At 42.8% G+C, this 20,094-nt stretch overlaps 2 protein-coding genes across 2 annotated transcripts; both read right to left on the bottom strand.

Moving 5' to 3' along the window:
- Positions 1 to 1,243: 1,243 nt before the first annotated feature.
- Positions 1,244 to 1,672, bottom strand: LOC104455613. The gene has a single exon (XM_010070377.2). It carries the CDS (start codon positions 1,670 to 1,672, stop codon positions 1,244 to 1,246), a length of 429 nt encoding a protein of 142 aa, XP_010068679.2.
- Positions 1,673 to 14,165: 12,493 nt separating this feature from the next.
- LOC120286137 lies at positions 14,166 to 14,522 on the bottom strand. The gene has a single exon (XM_039317836.1). The coding sequence runs from the start codon at positions 14,520 to 14,522 to the stop codon at positions 14,166 to 14,168; it is 357 nt and encodes a 118-aa protein (XP_039173770.1).
- Positions 14,523 to 20,094: the final 5,572 nt, after the last annotated feature.

Here is a 20,094-nt window from a genome sequence, read left to right as displayed (position 1 = left end):
GTCTTGATCTCAAGTAAATCTTTTTTTTAAACTCCGTTCGAAATTCAGCAGATGACATGCGAAATTGGAAATGTTTACTCTGATTTAGGAAATCTCATGGTTATCTATTTAGTCAAATAAATAGATAGGAAGTTGTATATATCCTAATTTTCAACAAAGGGACCATCATTGGATGAAAAGTAAAATGAGCCAATTCATGGCCAACCTATGTAAAAGCTGTCTCTAAAGGGGCGTAAGCACTTCACTTGCTCGGAGATGGAATTTGAAGTAATTTTTTATACATAAAAAGATTTATCTTGAAAAGTTATATGAAAAAAATATATGCTGTACAATTTCTCTTGGAATTCCAATTTGTATCATCGCCATTTTGGATGCTTTTTGTCGGAGTTTATTTTGGGAAGTGCTTCTTTTGCATATTCTTGGTCAAAATGGCGTAGTGGAATGTGGACTTGAATTTTGCTTGCATTATGAGGGACCTGAGAAGGGTGTTTTGGCTCAATGACATGTCCATGATGGTGCAGCAAAAATTTTGCATAAGTTTTTCGTTTGTTACTTTATGCAGTGCTTCTTTTGCATATTCTTGGTCAAAATGGCGAAAAGAGCATCCATTTTGGCCAAGGTTGATATCTCATGAATACTGGATCACATACTCTAAAAGAAGTGGAAAGAAGATGAAAGGATAAATCAAAAGTTTGCTTCTTCAAGCAACTCCATTCATTCTTTCATCTTCTAAAGTGTGCTGCTTTTTGTCTCTCGAACTTATTTCTAAGTTCTTCTCTTTGCTAAAAATGAAGGAATGAACTCAGAACTTAATCTACAAGCAAAGAACTTAGAACTTAATCTACAAGCAACTCCATTCATTTCTTCATCTTCTAAAGTCTGCTGCTTTTGAGATGAAATGTGATGTGAAAGGACTTTTATTAAGAGATAGCGCAATGAGGCAACTGCTCCACCATAACACATAACTGTTGATTACCGTAGATAATTCCGGCCAAACAAACAAAGAACGACTCTTTTGCATTGTCCAATTTTATCTAGGAAAACCCCAACATTCTCAAGGCATCACTTTGATTAACGTCATCCTCCTGTGTTGGTGCTGGGCATCATTTGTCACTCTGGGGACAGTGTATCCTGCAGCTAATAAATGAAGGGAAAAAAAGAAGAAAGCAAAAACATTATCGATTTAGGATGACGTCCTATTATTATAAGTAGCTAATAATATGTAAAGAGTAGTTGTACTCACTTATGCATTCCTTCTGGCAGGCCTGTTCCTAATGTTGCACCTCTTGGGGATTGACATTGCCGCGGCCGGAACGATCCCAGCAAACTTTGCTGCAGGAGAATGAAAAACAGTGTTGAGGCAGCGAGGATTGGTCCGAATGAGCGTGTTGACTCTATCACAGCAGAGGGGTGGGACCTTAGCCCGGGGGTCTCTAGCTGCCACCATGCAAGGACTCAGGCTGGCGAACGCCACCCTGATTGGGATCCTCCCACACTCTCCGGCAGCGCTCGCTTCCCAGATGAAGCCATTCAAAGTTACCCACATTACGATGCACAATTGTGGAAACTTGGCTCCTTGAGACTTGCGAACCATGCTTTTATTTGGAGATTGTAGGAGAGAATTTCCAGCACTCTCGGACATTGCCTTGTGTGAAGAGAAATCACGGACCATGAGTCTATACATATACTTCCGAATCAGAATAAAGAAGGAAGAACAAGAGGATGGGTAGCTGACAAATAACGGGGAACAAACAGAGGGTCGGAAAATGAGGGAGATGCTGCAAGAATGTTAATATTGATCAAATATCTGTCCCTGGCCAAAACTCCGGAACGGATATCTTCTTTCTGCCCCCAAGCAAGGACTCAGGCTGGCATCTCTTCTTCGTTCCTGGGCAAAAATATTGCAAAGAATATTTTTGACATAGAGCATCATTCTCAGAAGGGGATGCATGCAAACTTTTCATACACCGCTGCCCCCACCGTCGAGAGATGACCAAGGACAACAACGGTGGGTCGTACCGTGCTAAAAAATGATTAGTCAAAGAGGCAAGCTAATAATCATTTGGGTATCTTCTGATTATGAAAATGATTAGCTTAGCCAATGTCTCGATTTTGGAATTCTAGGGTTTTTGCCCCCCTCCCCCCCTCTCTACCTTTTCTCTTTTTAGCGTGGTCCCCCTCTCCCCCTCCCTCCCTCCCTCCCTCCCCTCTCTCTAACAACAACACGAGACACGAGCACAGTCAACACAGAAACAATGAAAGGCAGCGACGCACTCCGATGCAAGTTGGGGCGCATTTCTATTCTTTCTGAGGAGAGAATTAATACGAACAGAAAGGAGGCAAAATAAAAAATGAAAGGAACATACGGGGGAGCAGGCGAGCCGTCTCTTCATCGACCTGGGAACAATCGGAAGGGAATTTCACAGGAAGCGTCGTTTATGCCCATCCCGGCATCTCTCTCCCGATTCCAAAATCCACGCGCACACACCAATCAAGCAAAAACCTACTTCAGAAAGCTAGCCGCACCGGGACGAAAGTTAAGAGGCACCAGAAAGGGAAGTACAGCCGATCTCTCTCTCTCTCTTTCTCTCTCTGTGTAGAGAAAGAAATCGTGGGCGCACGATATACATCTAACCGCTATCCACGAAAGGGAATAGAGAAGCCTTTGTTTTTCCTTTCTTGTAGAGCACTCAATAAGTCCGAAACCATTCGAATACATCGAGTGCAGTTGGGGCAACCGCCTCTTGGATAAATTAGCCATTTCCCGAACTACACGTGGCAAGTCTTTTCTCCATCGTTCCTTTCTTCTTCTATTTTGGCATTCTGCTGGGGCCACGGCCGATGCCGGATTACACCGTGTTAAATAGGAAAAAGGACTTTCTCGGGAGACAAGTGCTGAATTTTTATTGTTGTGGCTGCATTTGGAATACGCTTTGAGAAGGAACTTTGGGCTTCCAAGGATCTTTAGGCCAAATATTGGGTGTTTGGTTTAATTTTTGAAACCCATCTTAAGGCAAAGTTTGCCTTGAAAATGCTGAAAACCCAAGGCACTGCCTTGGGTTTTCAGCATTTTCGGAAGCCCCATGGTCTACTGTTCATCTTCATCTTCAATGGCATGTGGCTGGTTAGCAACGAGTTTCAGAGAGGCCAATGAGGTCGTTGTTCTAAAATTATAAACATAAGTGAACGTGTCAAATAAGTAATATAATGATATGAAATAATATCATCCCATGGAAATTGATGATTAATAAACTAATTAAATACTAAAATAAGTTAATTCTAAAATTTATTTAACAGATCAAACCTACTCAGTTTATTAATCAACTATATCTCTATGTGAATTAAAATAAACATGAGTGCATTAAAAATTATGAATATTCCCGGCTTACAATAAGCCTTTAAATCACTTTATCACTAAAAGCTACACAAATAACATGGTATATCTCTATGTACGTTTAATTCATGGTTATATATTATAATGAGCAATTACATATTATCACTTCTTAGTCTCAAACATGCACATCAAATCATTCAAGTGGTGGCCAGTCACTCAAAAGCATTATACACAATAATATATAACTCACATGAATGAAATCAATTGTAAAATATAAAAATCATGAAATTCACATCATCATGCCCCAACAAAAGAAAATTAGAACATAGCAGAAGAAGAAATAAAAATATAAATCAAACCCAACATCTTGAATCAAAGAACAAGAATTTTGTCACCACTTTTATCTTATCTTCAAAATACTTGAAAAACTCTCAGAATAATGAAAAACGATCTAACAAAAACCTAGCCACTCTCTCTGGCTCTCAATGTTCTCCTATTCATAGGATATATCTAAAATCCTTATTTCCAAACAATTGCACATAAAATTAGGGAGTAAATCAGATGATCTTTGATTTGATATTTATCTCTCAACGCTTACAGATAACATTAGGGAACAAAATCAAGGATTCCCTGATTTGATATCCATCATCCACTGCTTTTTGATTTGAATTCCTCAGTTTTGCCATTATTTTCCTTATCTTCTCCATATTTCATTATTCTGCATAAACAAGGAAAATTCAAATAATCAGAAGGAAATCCAAATATTTTCTCATAAATATTGCATTAATTGTTACATAAAATAGGTAAAATACCTCTATTTTTATAGAGTTATCAAACCCCAAAACTTAACATTTTGCTAGTCCTCGAGCAAAATCAAGACATAACACATACTCAAGCTAACAACCTCCTCCATGACATCTTTCCATAATTGCACAAATTCACAATTCAAAGAAAAACACAAATTTCATCCAAACATTAAAATTGATTTATAAGTTAAGACCAATTCTAACTATGTGATCCAAGTGTGTGTGTGAGAGTCCTCATCTTTTTCGAATTATATGCAATTCAAATACATTCACATTGACATGTAACCTTTCAAAAATTCTCAATAATTATGACAAAATCTCATAGGTTTGCTTTTTCATTCCTCTCTCCGCTAATGTAAGCTAATTATCCAACAAAAAATTAATAGGACTTTTCTCAGTTTGTAATGTAAGGATGGGCTAAAGGTGAGATAACGGTAATTTTAAGCTCAAATTACCCATCAACACGTTGATTTCTAGGATCTAATTAGAGCTAATGTGACTGTCCAATTTCACTTATTCAAGATAATTTTTCTGTCACCATATATTATCATTCATTCTTTTTTTTTTCTTTTTTTTAATTGCTTTATGGTGAAATCTCTCCCAAAGTCCCTCCAAATATAATATGAACATTTCCAACCTATTGAGTATCCAAAAGGCTCACTCAATTGAAAGTTGGATAGGAAACTATTAAAGCAATTTTAATTTTTTTGATAATACACCCCCAAACAACCATAGCAATCACCTTTTTTTTTGTTTTTTTTTTCATACTCCATCCTTCCTCCAAAATTTCTATTAAGCTCAAATAATTTTTTATCCAAAAAAAAAAAAAAAAATCAACATGTCCATAAGGCATAGGACAATGATATAATTTGATAATGGCTAGGCGAATAAAGCTGTAGGGAGCCGCCCCAGCTTCGCCGACAAGCCCCTTCACCAAGAACAAACAATGGAACGCCCCTAATGGTGTGTCAAGGGAGCCACATGAGGGTGAATCAAGCGACGGCCACGGCATTCATTGGGGACCTTTCAATGGACAGAATTGATTTCGAAAGACCAAAATTGATGCCATTAAAGGAGAACGAAAATTAATTGGCTAGATTCAAAGCTTAAGCACGCTATTTTTGACAATGTCCCTAAATATAGGCATGCTCTTTGACTAGTACTAACTTCATATTTGTAATATATCATGTCTTGATCTCAAGTAAATCTTTTCTTTAAACTCCGTTTGAAATCAACAGATGACATGCGAAATTGGAAATGTTTACTCGGATTTAGGAAATCTCATGGTTAGCTATTTAGTCAAATAAATAGATAGGAAGTTGTATACATCCTAATTTTTCAACAAAGGGACCATCATTGGATGAAAAGTAAAATGAGCCAATTCATGGCCAACCTATGTAAAAGCTGTCTCTAAAGGGGCATAAGCACTTCACTCGCTAAGAGATGGAATTTGAAGTAATTTCGTAAATATAAAAAGATTTATCTTGAAAAGTTATATAAAAAAATATATGCTGGACAATTTCCCTTGGAATTCCAATTTGTATCATCGCCATTTTTGGATGCTTTTGTCGGAGTTTATGTTGGGAAGTGCTTCTTTTGCATACTCTTGGTCAAAATGGCGAATTGGAATATGGACCTGAATTTTCCTTGCATTGTGAGGGACCTGATGAGGGTGTTTTGGCTCAATGACATGATCATGGTGGCGCAGGAAAATTTTTGCAAAAGCTCTTCGTCTGTTACTTTATGCAGTGCTTCTTTTGCATATTCTTGGTCAAAATGGCGAAAAGAGCATCCATTTTGGCCAAAGTTGATATCTCATGCTTACTAGATCACATATTCTATAAAAAAAAAAATGGAAAGAAAATGAAAGAAGAAATCAAGAACAGCAGTTCTTTCTTCAAGCAACTCCATTCATTCCTTCATCTTCCAAAGTTTGCTACTTTTTGTCTCTTGAACTTATTCCTAAGTTCTTCTCTTTGCTAAAATTGAAGGAATGGAGAAATTAGAACTTAATCTAGAGGCAACTCCATGAATTTCTTCATCTTCTAAAGTTTGTTGCTTTTTGTCTCTTGCTAAAAAGAGACTATAATTGGAAGAAAAGTAAAATGAGCCAATTCATGGCCAACCTATAATTGGATGAAAAGTAAAAAGAACTATATGCAATCGATAGGGAACCAAGAGATGAAATATCATTTGAAATGGATTTTATTAAGAGATTGAAATGAGGCAACTACTCTACCAAAATACATAACTGTTTTTTTTTTTTTTTGGTAAAGGGTAATAATATAATGAGCTAACCAACAAATTTACAAGCTCGGGCACCACAGAACTTGCACTCAACAAGACACAAAACGTCTAATCGAGTGAAAGGGCGCCAGAGACAAAAGTGCACCGCAAAGCGGTCAAAGCAAACAGGGGCAAACAAGCAGCCCAAAAGAGACGACCACGCAGGGCCGGGACACCCAACCAAACAAAACAACCAAACTAACCAACGGAAAGGCCACGCAGGACCAGGAAGACGAAGCTACCAAACAACAACCAGAACTAAGAGAAGAGAAAACACCGGGAAAGCGATGAAGGCGAGGGATGGCCCCACATGGCGGGACGAGGAGTACTAGGCGATCGCCATAGGAGCACTGAAAATAGACGGGTCAAGGTCACAGTTTCGATGTAACCTCCTATTTCTCGGACAATCTTCCACGTTTCTGAAGGTTAAGCTTTATCCTTAACAACTTTAATGAGATGCTTCTTGACAGCTGTAACCACGACCGGATGCTCTCTAAAGAGAATGTCGTTTCTATACTTCCAAATAAGATGGCATAGAGCACTAAAAGAGAAGCGCCCAATGGAATGATAGAAATCCTTACCTGAGAGGAATTTCATAGCCCACTGGAGATTTTCCATCCAAGTCTTGTTCCTCCAAGGAAGGTTACACTTGGCCGCCCAAAAGTAAGCTATACTAGCCGTGATACAGCATCCAAAGAAGAGGTGGTCAATAGAATCCGGTGTGAGCTTGCAAAAGGCACAAACTTCTCTCCCAATTCTCCCATAAGACATAAGAAAAACTTGGGTAGAAAGACGGTTCTTTATGATCAGCCAGAGATTAAATTGGTATCTCGGAGTGATGGCCTTACTCCAAATAAAGGAAGACCAATCAGCCTTTGCTTTCCTTCTTCTGAAGCTCTGCCAAGCTGAGGCGATTGTAAAGAGACCGGACGGATTGTCCCTCCAAACGAATCTATCCGGGACCTCGGAGAGAAGAGGGAGTGAATGGTTCCAAGAATCTAACACTGTTTTGAAAGCCTGACCCGCCGGAGAGAATAGGTCTGCAATAGTAGCACACCTAGGAAGCCCGGAATCTAAGATAGTCTGCTCAGAACAAATAGTCTCCAGCGGACCTCTCTGATGCCAGTGGTCAAACCAAAGGGAGACCCTTCGCCCATCACCAATCCTCCAGTAGAAGGTGAGTCGAAACTCGGATCTCAGTTGGAGGATCTTCTTCCATGCCCATGAACAATAAGTCGGCACCTTGACCACCCAGAAATTCCTCCCACCCTTTAGAAAAGTAGAGTGGATCCACTTGCACCATAAGGATTCCTTATCCGTGAAGAGGGTCCAAATGTGCTTAAGCATCGCGGCCTTATTGTACTCTCGCAGACTGCGAATTCCAAGACCTCCTTCATCCCTAGGGAGACACACATCCTCCCAAGACACTTTTGCTCCTCCCTTCCCAAGGGAAGGTCCCTTCCACAGGAATTGTCTAAGGATCTGCTCAATACGATCTAAGACTACCATAGGAATAACGAAGACACTAACCCAATAAGCTTGTATAGCATGGAGCACTGACCTTATAAGCTGAACTCTCCCGACAAAGGAAAGAAAGCAATGAGTCCAGGATTGCACCCTCGTTGTAATACGATCGACTAAGGACACACAGTCCGCCTTGCCGAGCCTCGAGGAGATGATGGGAGCTCCTAGATAACGCACCGGCAGTTTTCCTTCCACGAATCCAAAGGTGTCCTTAATTTGATACCTCAATTCATCCGAGCCCCCTGAAAGAAACACTTCACTTTTGCTATTGTTCGGCTTCAATCCACTCCAAGCCGCGAAGGTATCCAGCCCATCCTTCAGAAGCAAGGTGGAGGCCATATCCGCGCGGCAAAAGAGAAAGACATCATCCGCAAAGAAAAGGTGTGATAATCGTGTGGCCTTGCACCTCCAGGAGAATTTAAAACCCGGCCGCTCCGCACGAGAAGATAGGATCCCTGAGAAGACTTCCATAACCAAGGTGAAAAGATAAGGAGACATTGGGTCACCCTGTCGAAGGCCTCGGCTACTCGGGAAGAATCCATGGAGGTCCTCGTTCAATGAGATAAAAAACATAGGTGTGCGCACACGTACCATGATAAGACGAATAAGATGGTCCGGGAAGCGAAAAGCATGCAGAACCAACTCAAGGAAGTCCCAGTCTACCGTATCGTAAGCTTTCTAAAAATCCACCTTCACCGCACATTTGGGAACGAATGGCTGAAGATGGAACCCATCAAATAGCTCCTGAGCTAGGATAATATTATCCCTAATCCGTCAACCATTGACAAATGCATTCTGAGAATGGCTGATGGTGTCCTAAAGCACTGCGGCTATGCGGTTGGCTAAGACCTTGGTAATACATTTATAGATCGTGTTGCAACAAGCAATGGACCTATAATCATTTACCAATGTAGCATTAGGCACCTTGGGAATCAACACCAAGATGGTGGAATTAATCTCTCTTAGAAGTCTCCCCGTAACAAAGAAATCCTTTGCTGCTTCAATGACCAACGGTCCAACAAGGTCCCAGTTACTCTTGAAGAATTCGACACCAAACCCATCCGACCCCAGGGCCTTCCCACAGGCTAGAGAGAACATAGTGTCCTTGATTTCCTTCTCCGAAAAGGGGCAAGCGAGAGAAGCGATCTGATCCTCTGTGAGCGGATAGCGAATAGCTTGCTGCACCTCTCCCAAAGCCGGCCTAAGCGGAAGATTGTGCGGCGCAAATAGCTCTTTGAAGCGAGTGACAAACGTGTCCTGAACAAGGTTCGGCTCAGAGACAAGATTCCCATTCCTATCAAGAACTGATATGATCCTATTCCTCAGATGCCTTGAAGTCATTGAATGATGAAAGTATTTAGTGTTCTTATCACCATTCTTGAGCCAACGGATTCTGGACTTATGTCTAAAGAATGCCTCCTCCTGATTTCTCAAATCTATAAAGGTCCTACGGTGACTCTTTTCCAACTCCGCCAAGAGGATGTTGGTCGGATCCTGCTGCAAGTCCACTTGTGCTAACCTAAGAGCATTTCTGGATTGAGCAACCCTCTCGGACAGATTAGAGAAGGAATCCCTATTCAGCTGTTTGAGACGACCCTTAAGAGCTTTCAGCTTGGTAACCAGTCTATACATGGGAACACCACCTCCCGGTGCCTCCCATACTTGACGAACAGTGTCCTGAAATGGCGGATGCTCCATCCAGAAGTTAAAGAATTTGAAGGCCTTCCTTCTCAACACTGGATTGGTTACCTTGACTATCATCAGGGAGTGGTCGGAAATACTTGGAGTCAGAAAAGACGCTTCTGAATAAGAGAAGTGCAGGCTCCATAACGCGTTTACTAATACTCGATCAATCTTCCTCGTTTTCCGATTAGCCCTCGAAGACGTCGACCACGTGAACCGAAGTCCCACATATCTCAAATCTTCAAGCTCCACCTGATGCAGACACTGATTAAACTCATCAAAAGAGGGAGGCCAAGCATTAGAACCGCCAAACCGATCAGATGGATCTCTTAAGGCGTTGAAATCTCCTGCCACCATCCAAGGAAGGTCGTAGATGCAAGAACTCATTCTGATCAAGTCCGCCCAAAGAGGCCTCCTGGAAACAAAAGAGTGCTGGCCATAGATGACCGAAGTGCAACAACAAAGGCCCGACGAAACATGCTTGACTCTACCATGTATGGCCTGATCATTGGAGGAGATCACTTCAAAATTAACCAACGAAGGGTCCCAACCAACCCAAATTCTGCCTCCCGGAGTAGAATCATAATTGGCAATCCAAGTCCATCCAGGCATAAGACCCGACGACAGGGGGCCAAAGAGGTAATCCGGGACTTTAGTCTCCAATAGACCGACCAAACAGAGGCCGTTAACCGAGCCAATTTACGAACCTCGCTCTCCTCAAAGGATCCATTAGACCTCTAAGGGTGCGTTTGGTAATGTTTCGTTTAAAAATTGTTTCGGGAAATAAAAAAAAAAAAAAGTGTTTCTATTCCGTGGAACAATTTTTGAACAAAAAACGCGTTTGGTAACTGCTCAAAAATATAAAAAGAATAGAAATATGTTTGGTAAGTTTGTATAATTTTTTTATTTCTTTTAATTTTTTAATATTTTTATTTTTATTTTTATTTTCTTTCTTATTTTTCTTATTTATTTTTCCTTTTTCCTTTTTTTTTTTTTTTTTTTCCTTTTTCTTTTTTTCATTCTTTTGGCCGGTCGCCGCCTCGCCATGGCCGCGACCGGCCGACGAAGGCCGGCGGCTCGCCCAGCCACGGCGAGGCTCGCCGCCCTCGGCGAGGCTCGGCATCGCCAGCCGGGTGAGCTCGGCCTCCGCCGCCGGGCGAGCTCGGCTCGCCGGATCCGGGCGAGATCGAGCTCGCCCGGCCAGCGCGAGGTCGGCTCGCGCGCGCCGGGCCGATGGTGACCCGAGCCACACCATCGTCTCCTCCACCGCACGGCGACCACCCCTCCGCCTCACGCCCAATCGACGCATCGCAGTCTCGAGCCTCGTTCGCCACCGCCGCATCGATCTCACCGCTCCGTGACCCATGACTTCGAGATCCGCTCGATCGTCGACCCCCGCGTCGCCCACGACTCGACCGGCCATCCCGCGCTCCGCTCCTAGACGTCCGCCGCTCGAGACCCCACGGCCGAGCCCCGCACCGCAGCCGCCACCGCCGCCGCCGACCCGCGACCTGGCCCGTCACCCGCTCGCAGTGGAGACGCCGCAGCAGCCTGTCGGCGCCGGAGAGGACGACGGTGGAGAAGCCGGATGGTCTCGAGACAGAGGTGGCTGTCGACGCCGGAGAGTGGGAGGCGCCGGAGAAGACGACCGTGGAGATGCTTGCAGGAGGAGAGGCTCGCAGAGGAGAACACAATTTTGTTTCTTTTTTATTCCTCAAATGTGTTTCAGAAATAAGAAACAAGAATTTATTGTTTCTTATTTCTGTTCCCTTTTTGTTTCTGGGAACAAAAAAACAAAAAAGGAACAGAAACGCACCCAAATGCGTTTGTTTTTGTTCCTGTGAACAAAAACAGAAATTTTTGTTCCCGGGAACAAACACGGTGCAAACAAACGCGCCCTAATATTCCGTAAAACCGAAATACATACATATATGTATATATATATATATATATATATATATATATATATATATACAGGAAGCTCTACCTCTACACAAAGAAAGACAAAGGAGGCAAGGCCTACCTTGGTTTCTAGGACTTGCGGCGAGAGGCTCCCGACGCTTCAACAATCCCCGCCGGCTCCGGATCAGGGGCTAGAGCAAGCAGCCTCTCTTGGATGGTCTCTACACTTGTCGCGGCCGAGGTCGAAGGCTGAAACGGCGAATCAGGGGAGGAAATGTCTTCCTCATCCGCGGAGGAGTCCGAGGCCTCCTCTTCCGAATCCCGTCCATGATCAACTTTTGGAGGGGGAATAGGGGGCGGCCGGGAGCCAGCCGTGAGTGAGAGGACGACCTCGATCTTCGAGGGTGCACTGGATCCCCTAACAGCCTTTCGAGCAGGGGCGGAAGGAGGAATAGCCGCAGCAGCCGGATTATCCCTCGAGTGCTGGTCCGCGCTCGTAAAAGAAGAGGGGAGGGATTCACCTGACTTGGAGCTCTTCTTTTTCTTTTTCTTTTTCTTCGCCTTTTTCCCAGTTTGATCCTGAGCAGGCAGAGGAGTTGGGCTGACACTGTCTTCTGCTGGAACGGTCTGCACCGAAACCGGGGGAGGCTGACGCCGAATAGGTTCTGCCTCAATCTGAGGCGGGATAGGGATGTCAGCAACTGTATGAAGCGAAGCAGGGGCAGGCGAGATAGGGCTGTCTGCAGCTGTATGAGGCAGAGCAGGAGTAGTCTCTGTCCTTCGCTGTTCCACCATCTCATCTACCGGAGGAGGGGATGCCGCCCTTTGAGAATTCGGAGCAGCCATACCCGGCGGAGCAGGAGCGGCTGGTGGAGCAGGAGCGACCGAGGGCTGTCTGGTCGGACGGTGACCAGCCTGCCTTGGATTCGGCGTTCGCCCAGCGGTGTTCTGTTCCCAAAGAGGAGCACGGCAATTGTGGCCAAAAGCGTTGCAGTCCAAGCAAGCCGCCGGGAGCCATTCATATTCAATGCTAATGAACCGAGAGACTCCTTTCAAGGTGACCTTGGCCGTCTTGACTCTTGGCTGATTAGCCGCGATCTCCACACAAATTCTTGCGAATGAAACCATCTTCATTTCATCGGTCCTTTGATCAACGTATAGCAGTTTCCCCGCTGCACTCGCTATCACGCTCATCGCCGGCACCATCCAACACTCAAGCAGCAAATTCCGCAATCGAATCCAAACGGGGATGGCGGATTGGTCTTCTTTCTTGAGGTCCATGAGCGGCTTCTATTGCCGAAGTATTAGAGGTACTCTAGCAATTGTTACCGGCCCATCTTCGAGGATTTTCCTCCTAAACCCAGGATCCGGGATTTGGAGGAAGAGAAATCCTTGATCGTCGGCGAAGATTTCCCCAATTTTGGAGCCCCACGCCTTTCTCAACGATTGCTCCATCAATCCGAATGGAAGTTTTCTTCTCCCTACTAGATATCCGACCAAACAATCATGCCATTTCGGGTCCATGGCATCGAGGGCATCATCCGGGAGATTCACAATAGCCTCTCCATCCACAAATGTGGGTGGAATAAAGGTTAAATCGGATCCTTTCACCGCCATTCGAGCTACATTTGCCCAAGTACGCGCCGGGGCATCATGGTGGCCAATCGGAGGGTGAACAGGTCGCTTAGAGGCTGATCGTCTGTGGCTTCTTCCTTTGGATTGGTGTGGCCTTGAGGACGAGCTCTGCGGGCCCTTTAGCTTGGTCTTCGGATCAGATGGTCCAGATGAGGAAGCCCCCGCCAAACCAGGTGGATTCGATGGAGACGCAGCTCCAAGGGAGGGGGGCGGACGCCCCATAGCAGAGTCAGCCGACGGCCTGGCTGAGGGGTCGAAAACAGCCATAGCAGTAGCTGTAGACATTATCACAAACACCTAGCGAGCGTCCCGAGTACCACCAAGAAGAACATCGAGCAGGGGAAACCGAATCTCCTTCACCTCCAATACAGATCCCCAAACTACCCAGCTGACCACAGTAGAAATCTCTCCCACCGAAACCCAGCAGATAGGAAACGCAGAGCAGAATCGAGAAAAGCAAGCAGTCGGACAAAGAAAAAGCCAGTTCGATGAGAAGGAACTGCTAACCTGGATGAGCGGCAACAGGGGAGGTCGAATGAGGGTTATACGACCTGACCCCCAGCAGAAGACGAGCTCTTCAGCTGAGCTTTCTACAGCCGCGAACCAAAGATGGACCAGAAACGCTTGCACGCCGAGCTACATGGAGATCTCTCGACTCAGGCCGACCCAATCGGATTCCTTCGAGCGAGAGGAAGGTATAGGTGATGGGAGACTCTCCTCAAAAATACATAACTGTTGATTACCAATTAAGCAGAGAACGATTTACATTGGCAAGTTTTCTCTAGGAAAATCCCAACATTCTCAAGCCATTACTTTGATTACCATCCTCCTCCTATGTTGTTGCTGGGCATCATTCGTCGCTCAGGGAACGATGTATCCAGCAGCTAATAAATGAAGGGAAAAAAAGAAGACAAAAACATAGTCGATTTGGATGATGTTCTATTATTATATGGAGCTACTTAGTAGAATATTATGTAAAGGGTAGTTATACTCACTTAAGCATTCCTTCTGGCGGGCCCGTTCCTAATGTTGCACCTCTTGGGGATCGACATAGCCGCGGCTGGAACGATCCCGGCAAACCTCGCTGCAGGAGAGTGAAAGACAACGTCGAGGCAGCGAGGATTGATCTGCATGAGCGATTTGACTCTATCACAGCAGGCGGGTGGGACTTTAGCCTGGGCGTTTCTACCTGCCACCATGCAAGGACTCAGGCCAGCGAACGCGGTATTGATCGGGATCCTCCCACACTCTCCGTCAGCGCTCCCTTCCCAAATGAAGCAACTCAAAGTCACTCCTAACATCATCATGACGAACAAGCGCGCAAACTTGGCGTCTCGAGACTTGCGAACCATGCTTTTATTTGGAGATTGTAGGCGAGAATTTCCAGCACTCTAGAACATTGCCTTGTGTGAAGAGAAATCACGGACCATGAGTCTCTATCCATATACTTCCGAATCAAGAGAATAAAGAAGGAAGAGCAAGAGGATGTATGCAAATTTTTCACACACCACCACCACCACCACCATCGAGAAGTGACTAAGGACAACAACGTGGGTTGTACCGTGCTGAAAAATGATTAGTCAAAGATGCTAAGCTAATGATCATTTGGGTATTTTCTGATTATGAAATGATTAGCTTAGTTTATGTCACATTAAGGTTCGACTATTGAATTCTAGGGTTTTGTGCGCAGAGAGAAATAGAGAAAGAGGGGAATGGGAGAGCACGCTCCACACGAAAGCGTGTTGCCGCCCTCTCTCTGCGTATTCTCCCTCGTTGTCTCTTTCCTCCCCCTTTCATTGGCAAAAATATTTGCATCCATCGCCTTCTGAGAATGATGCTCTATGTCCCCATGAAGGAAGAAGAGATGCCAAAGAGGCTAAGCTAATAATCATTTGTGTATATCTTCTGATTACGAAATCAGCTTAGCCTATGTCTCGATTGTGTGAATTCTAGGGTTTTTCCGCTCCCTCTCTCTGCGTGTTCCCTCTGTCTCTTTCCCTTCACGGGCAAAAATATTTGCATAAAATGATGCTTTACGTCCCCATGAAGGAATCAGAGATGCGAAAGAGGCTAAGCTATAATCATTTGCGTATCTTCTCACTATGAAAATGATTAGCTTAGCCTATGTCTCGAATTTAGAATTCTAGGGTTTTTGCGCCGCCCCTCTCCCTCCCTTCTTTAGCGTTTCCCCCTCCCTCCCCTCTCTCTAAGAACAACACGAGCACAGTCAACACAGAAACATTGAAAGGCAGCGACGCACTCCGATGCAAGTTCGGGCGCATTTCTATTCTTTCTGAGGAGAGAATTAGTGCAAACAGTAAGGAGGCAAAAAAAAATGAAAGGAACATACGGGGGAGCAGGCGAGCCGTCTCTTCATCGACCTGGCAACAAAATCGGAAGAGGATTTCACAGGAAGCGTCGTTTATGGACATCCGGGCATCTTTCTGGAGTAGGTTTTTACTTGATTGATGTGTGCGCGTGGATTTTTGGAATAGCCGCGCCGGGACGAAAGTTAAGAGGCACCAGAAATGGGCATATCAGCCTTTCAATGTTTAGAGAGAGAAATCGTGCGCGCACGACATATATCCATCCGCTATCAGCGCAAGGAAATAGAGAAGCCTTTGTTTTGTTTTGTTTTTTCTTAATTATTGTTTTTCCTTTTCTAGAGCACTCAATAAATGCGAAACCATCAGCTAGTGCCCCGGGTACCAAAAAGAAAAAAGAAAAAAGTCCGAAGCCATGCGAATACATCGAACCCAGTTGCAGCAACCGCCTCTTGGATGCGTTAGCCATTCCGCGAATTACGCGTCGCAAGTCCATCTTTTCTCCACCGTTCCTTGCTTCTTTTATTTCGGCATTCTGCTGGGGCCACGGGCGATGCCGGATTACACCGTGTTGAATAGGAAAAAGGACTTTCTCGGGAGACGCAAGTGCTGAATTTTTATAGTTGCAGTGGGGTCACCGGCGCGGCGACAACTGTTCTTCGAATTTAACCCGCGGTTGCACTCCAGGCCTCTGCCCTTCCCAACGGTTCGAAGGTCGAACCTTTTTACCGCAACATCACACCGGAGCTGACCCGGGTAGATCTCATGCTTGAAACCACTTAGCCTAGATGTCCCATGCCTGCACCGTGAGGATTTGCCCAGATCCCGTGATCCTAAGAGCCTTGCTTTCCGCTTCTATTTTAGATCTTTATTTTATATTATTTTTGTGCCTTTTTCCTCTTCTGAAATAATAAAAGGTCCATGCAAATTTCTCAATATTTAATAGGGTTACAAAGGCAAAAAAATAAAAAAACCATTTTCCTATCCATTCGTCACTAATGTACCAATTTGTAATTTTTCGTTGTGTTAATTTAACGGAAACTAACGGATGTAAATAATTTCACTACAAATTTAATCTTTCCCTAAGCATTTTTGTTATCCATAAAAATGTTTTTCATTGATTCAATTATATAAGTGATATAAGTGATTGGTTTTAAACGTCATGGTATCTCGATAAATTACATATGACTTAATCTCGGTCCTCTAAATCAACTCCTTAACGCTAAATTTGGTAGGTCCGATATAATAAATAAATAAAAAACTGGATTCAATTAATCACAAGAGAGAGCAAAAGAAATAAAAGGAGGGATTAAGTTATAAATTTGGAAGCTAGTAAAAGAGAAAAAAGGAATGAACAATAACACATCACGAAATAACTGTCCCTTATTATAAATTTATTTTGAATAAAATAAAGGGATTAGTGAAAAAGCATAATCGACTGTTTGATAAAAATCAAATCCCTCCCGATAGCTTTTTTTCCCTCTCCGTCTCCTTTCCTCGAAGAAAATCAAGAATCTAATTTCTTTTTTCTCATTCCCAAAAAAGGAAAAGAAAATAAAAATCTTAATACCTTTTTCCTAAAAGTGAAGATAAACTTGACAACTCAAAATGTTCAAAGAAATTTCAAATGAGTATAAGGGTCGCTATCGTAACTTTGGAGCTTGATGCCCAATAAATGAATATCCTAAGGGCTATTCTTAAGGTTAACTATCATGTCACGGTAATTATTTTAAAAAGTGAGAATTATCTTTAAAATTAAATATATTTTATAAGCGTTGCGTTACAATATTTCTAAAAACAAAATCGCAGCGTCAGAGAAATTCACGATAAATATAAATTCTCTCTCGTAATTGCTTCGGACGTTGGAATTACCAACTTCGGAAAAGGAAATACCCACGAAGTCATCAGAATTAAAAATCCGATCTTGAAAAAAAGCGCGGCGCGACCTACTCTCCTCATTACAGTGACACAACAGATCCTCTTTCCCAGCCCCTCTCCTCGTCGCCGATCGCGCAGCTTGACGGGTCAAAATTTGCCATTGCGATTCGCTAATAATTCGGTCGCAGACGTCGGCCGCGTCAGGCAAGGAAATGTGAAATCCTTTCCTCTGTCCATACTACATTCGTTCGTTTATATCGTCCCGACGCAAGGAGCATTACATTGAGCGGAACGGTAAATGGATTACGAAAGTGACTCGGAGAAAAGAGGCGTAGGCAAGGAAAAAGATTGATAGAATATTAGCAGAAAAAGTTGGTGAATCAACGTTGGGTAAATATGCTATAAGGGCTAGCACATTTTCTTCTGTTTCTTAAAGACGAAGCTTTAGGTAAAATTCAGATCGCGAAGGGGGCCACTAACCTCACGAGCTAGGTAATGCACAAGTCAATTTCGAGTAATAAGTAGTTCAGCATAGATACTGTGCACTTGGTGATGAGTGAAATTGAACTTGAGCCTTCAATGGGGAAATTATCAAGAAAGCTTTAAACATACTATTTTTTTTTGGTAAGGTTTAAACATATAATATTTGTGTTAATTTAACTCTAAACTTTTCCATTTGACTGATTGAATTACTAAGGTGGACCTTACCTGTCCTGCATGGTACAAACGGCATTAACATTAACAATTTTCATAATTTTTTTTAATAAAAAAAAAAAATCATTAAAATATTATCACATATTATCTATGTTAGCACCAGTGTTCTATATGATATAGTCAATATCTATGTTAGTAATTTCCAATCAAAATTGGCCAAATGGACTCAATTGACAAAAAATGAAAATGTTTTGGATTTAACTAATAAGATTGAAGAGTTTAAAACTGAATTAGTACATGTATTTAGGACTTTTTGCATAATTTTCCTGTCCACAAACCACCAACACCCATCAGTTGTCAGCGCCACTACCACTACCACTCCCTAAGTCAGCCTCACTATCGCCAGTGGTACTTAGTTGTTAGTCCCGCCAATATGAACAAATCCAGCCTCACCGCCTCTAACCATATTTGGCTTCACCATCACAAACCACAAACCACAATGATTCAAAAAACACACACTCCCTCTCTCACTCTCTCCTCCCCCCGCCCCCCAACTCTGTCCATCTCTCTCTCTCTCAAGGCCGTGATGAGGCGGCAAGGCACAAGGTCGATAGCCTCGGTGACGATGATGACGACACCGATGGACGGAGGCTCAAGTCAGAGACAAACAGAAAAAGAAGAAGAATGAAAACAAAAGAAAGAGTAAAGGAACGAAAACAAAAGGGCGGAAGTAATTTCTATGTGCGGAGTTCAAAAAAGTGAATGACGTGACTGGCCTAAGCCTAATATCCAACCTAATTTTCAGATTATAAATGATGAAAAGTTTAGGCCCTTATAGTATCACCATTCCTAATACATTAAAACATATTCAACTTTTCCGAGCATTGATCACATATCGTGAGAATAATGAGTATTGTAACTTATTCATTTAAAAATTATCTTAAGAGTACTCACTACTTTTCAATAAATCCTACGCCTGTTCTCAACATGGAGTACTCAAACATTTAGATTTACTAAGCCCTAAGGGCATACATAAATCATCTCGTTCATATGTATCAAGCATGTGTTATGGTGACGAGTTTGGGTTTCAACGTCATTCCGAATGAAGAACGCTAAAATACTTAATATAAGATCTACCGCATCCAAATCAAGCACTTAAAACTTAACCACCTAGCTTTGCATAATCTGTTGCCAAATATTCGTCCAACTCATTGTTAGATGAAGATGAAGATCTACAGAAAGGGCAGAGTCTTCTTATTCTTATGAAATAAAGACCAAATATGCTTCTAGACACTACTCGATGAAGGCGTGATCTCTGTCCGTTGGTGAAACTCATGGTATCGAATCGAACAACGTGTGAAACATACACATTCCGAAGCCAATTCATCACCATTGCCAACATCTACTCCACTTCGACCTCCTCACCCAGTCTCAGATTTTCTTAATATGGAATGAGGAGAGTTTTGAGCCTCTCCCACTTGAACCTCAAATCCAAAACAATGGACGTTAAAAGAACAGGCGGAGTAGTCCATCGATATTTGATGACTTTCATCTTCATGGACACTATTGCTGTGACACCAGTGCTACTTGCGTAACATATATTTTCTGCTGTTCTTTATGTTCATGATAAAAGACAGTCAATTGGCCTTTTAATTACTTACATATGTGTATTTTAAGCAAAGGTGTGACTTTAAATTACTAACAGAGGCTTAAAGCAGTTATATAAACTAAAAATAGAGAAGTTGGAATCATTTTCTTCCACAATGAACTGAATAAATTAGCCAACCCACTAGGATACATTATACTTAAGGGACGGGATTTACGGAAGTAAAGGCAGTATATATGAATGGAGTTAATATTTACGGATGACTATTATCGTCAAAATTACATTATCGTTAACAGATGTGATGAAACTATAGGTTATGGTGTGAATTATATTATTTAAATGGTCTCTGGTTATCAGAACTAATGTGGAAGGAGTAAGGAATGCTTAAATGTTTGTTGCAGTAAAAATGATTTTGTATTAGTCAATTGATATAGGGAACTTTCAAGACGTATTCACTTCCAA

This window comes from Eucalyptus grandis, chromosome 7, assembly GCF_016545825.1.
Source record: "Eucalyptus grandis isolate ANBG69807.140 chromosome 7, ASM1654582v1, whole genome shotgun sequence".
Classification (NCBI taxonomy): domain Eukaryota; kingdom Viridiplantae; phylum Streptophyta; class Magnoliopsida; order Myrtales; family Myrtaceae; genus Eucalyptus; species Eucalyptus grandis.
Note: the sequence above shows the minus strand (reverse complement) of the source record. Positions and strands in the feature narration are given on the sequence as shown.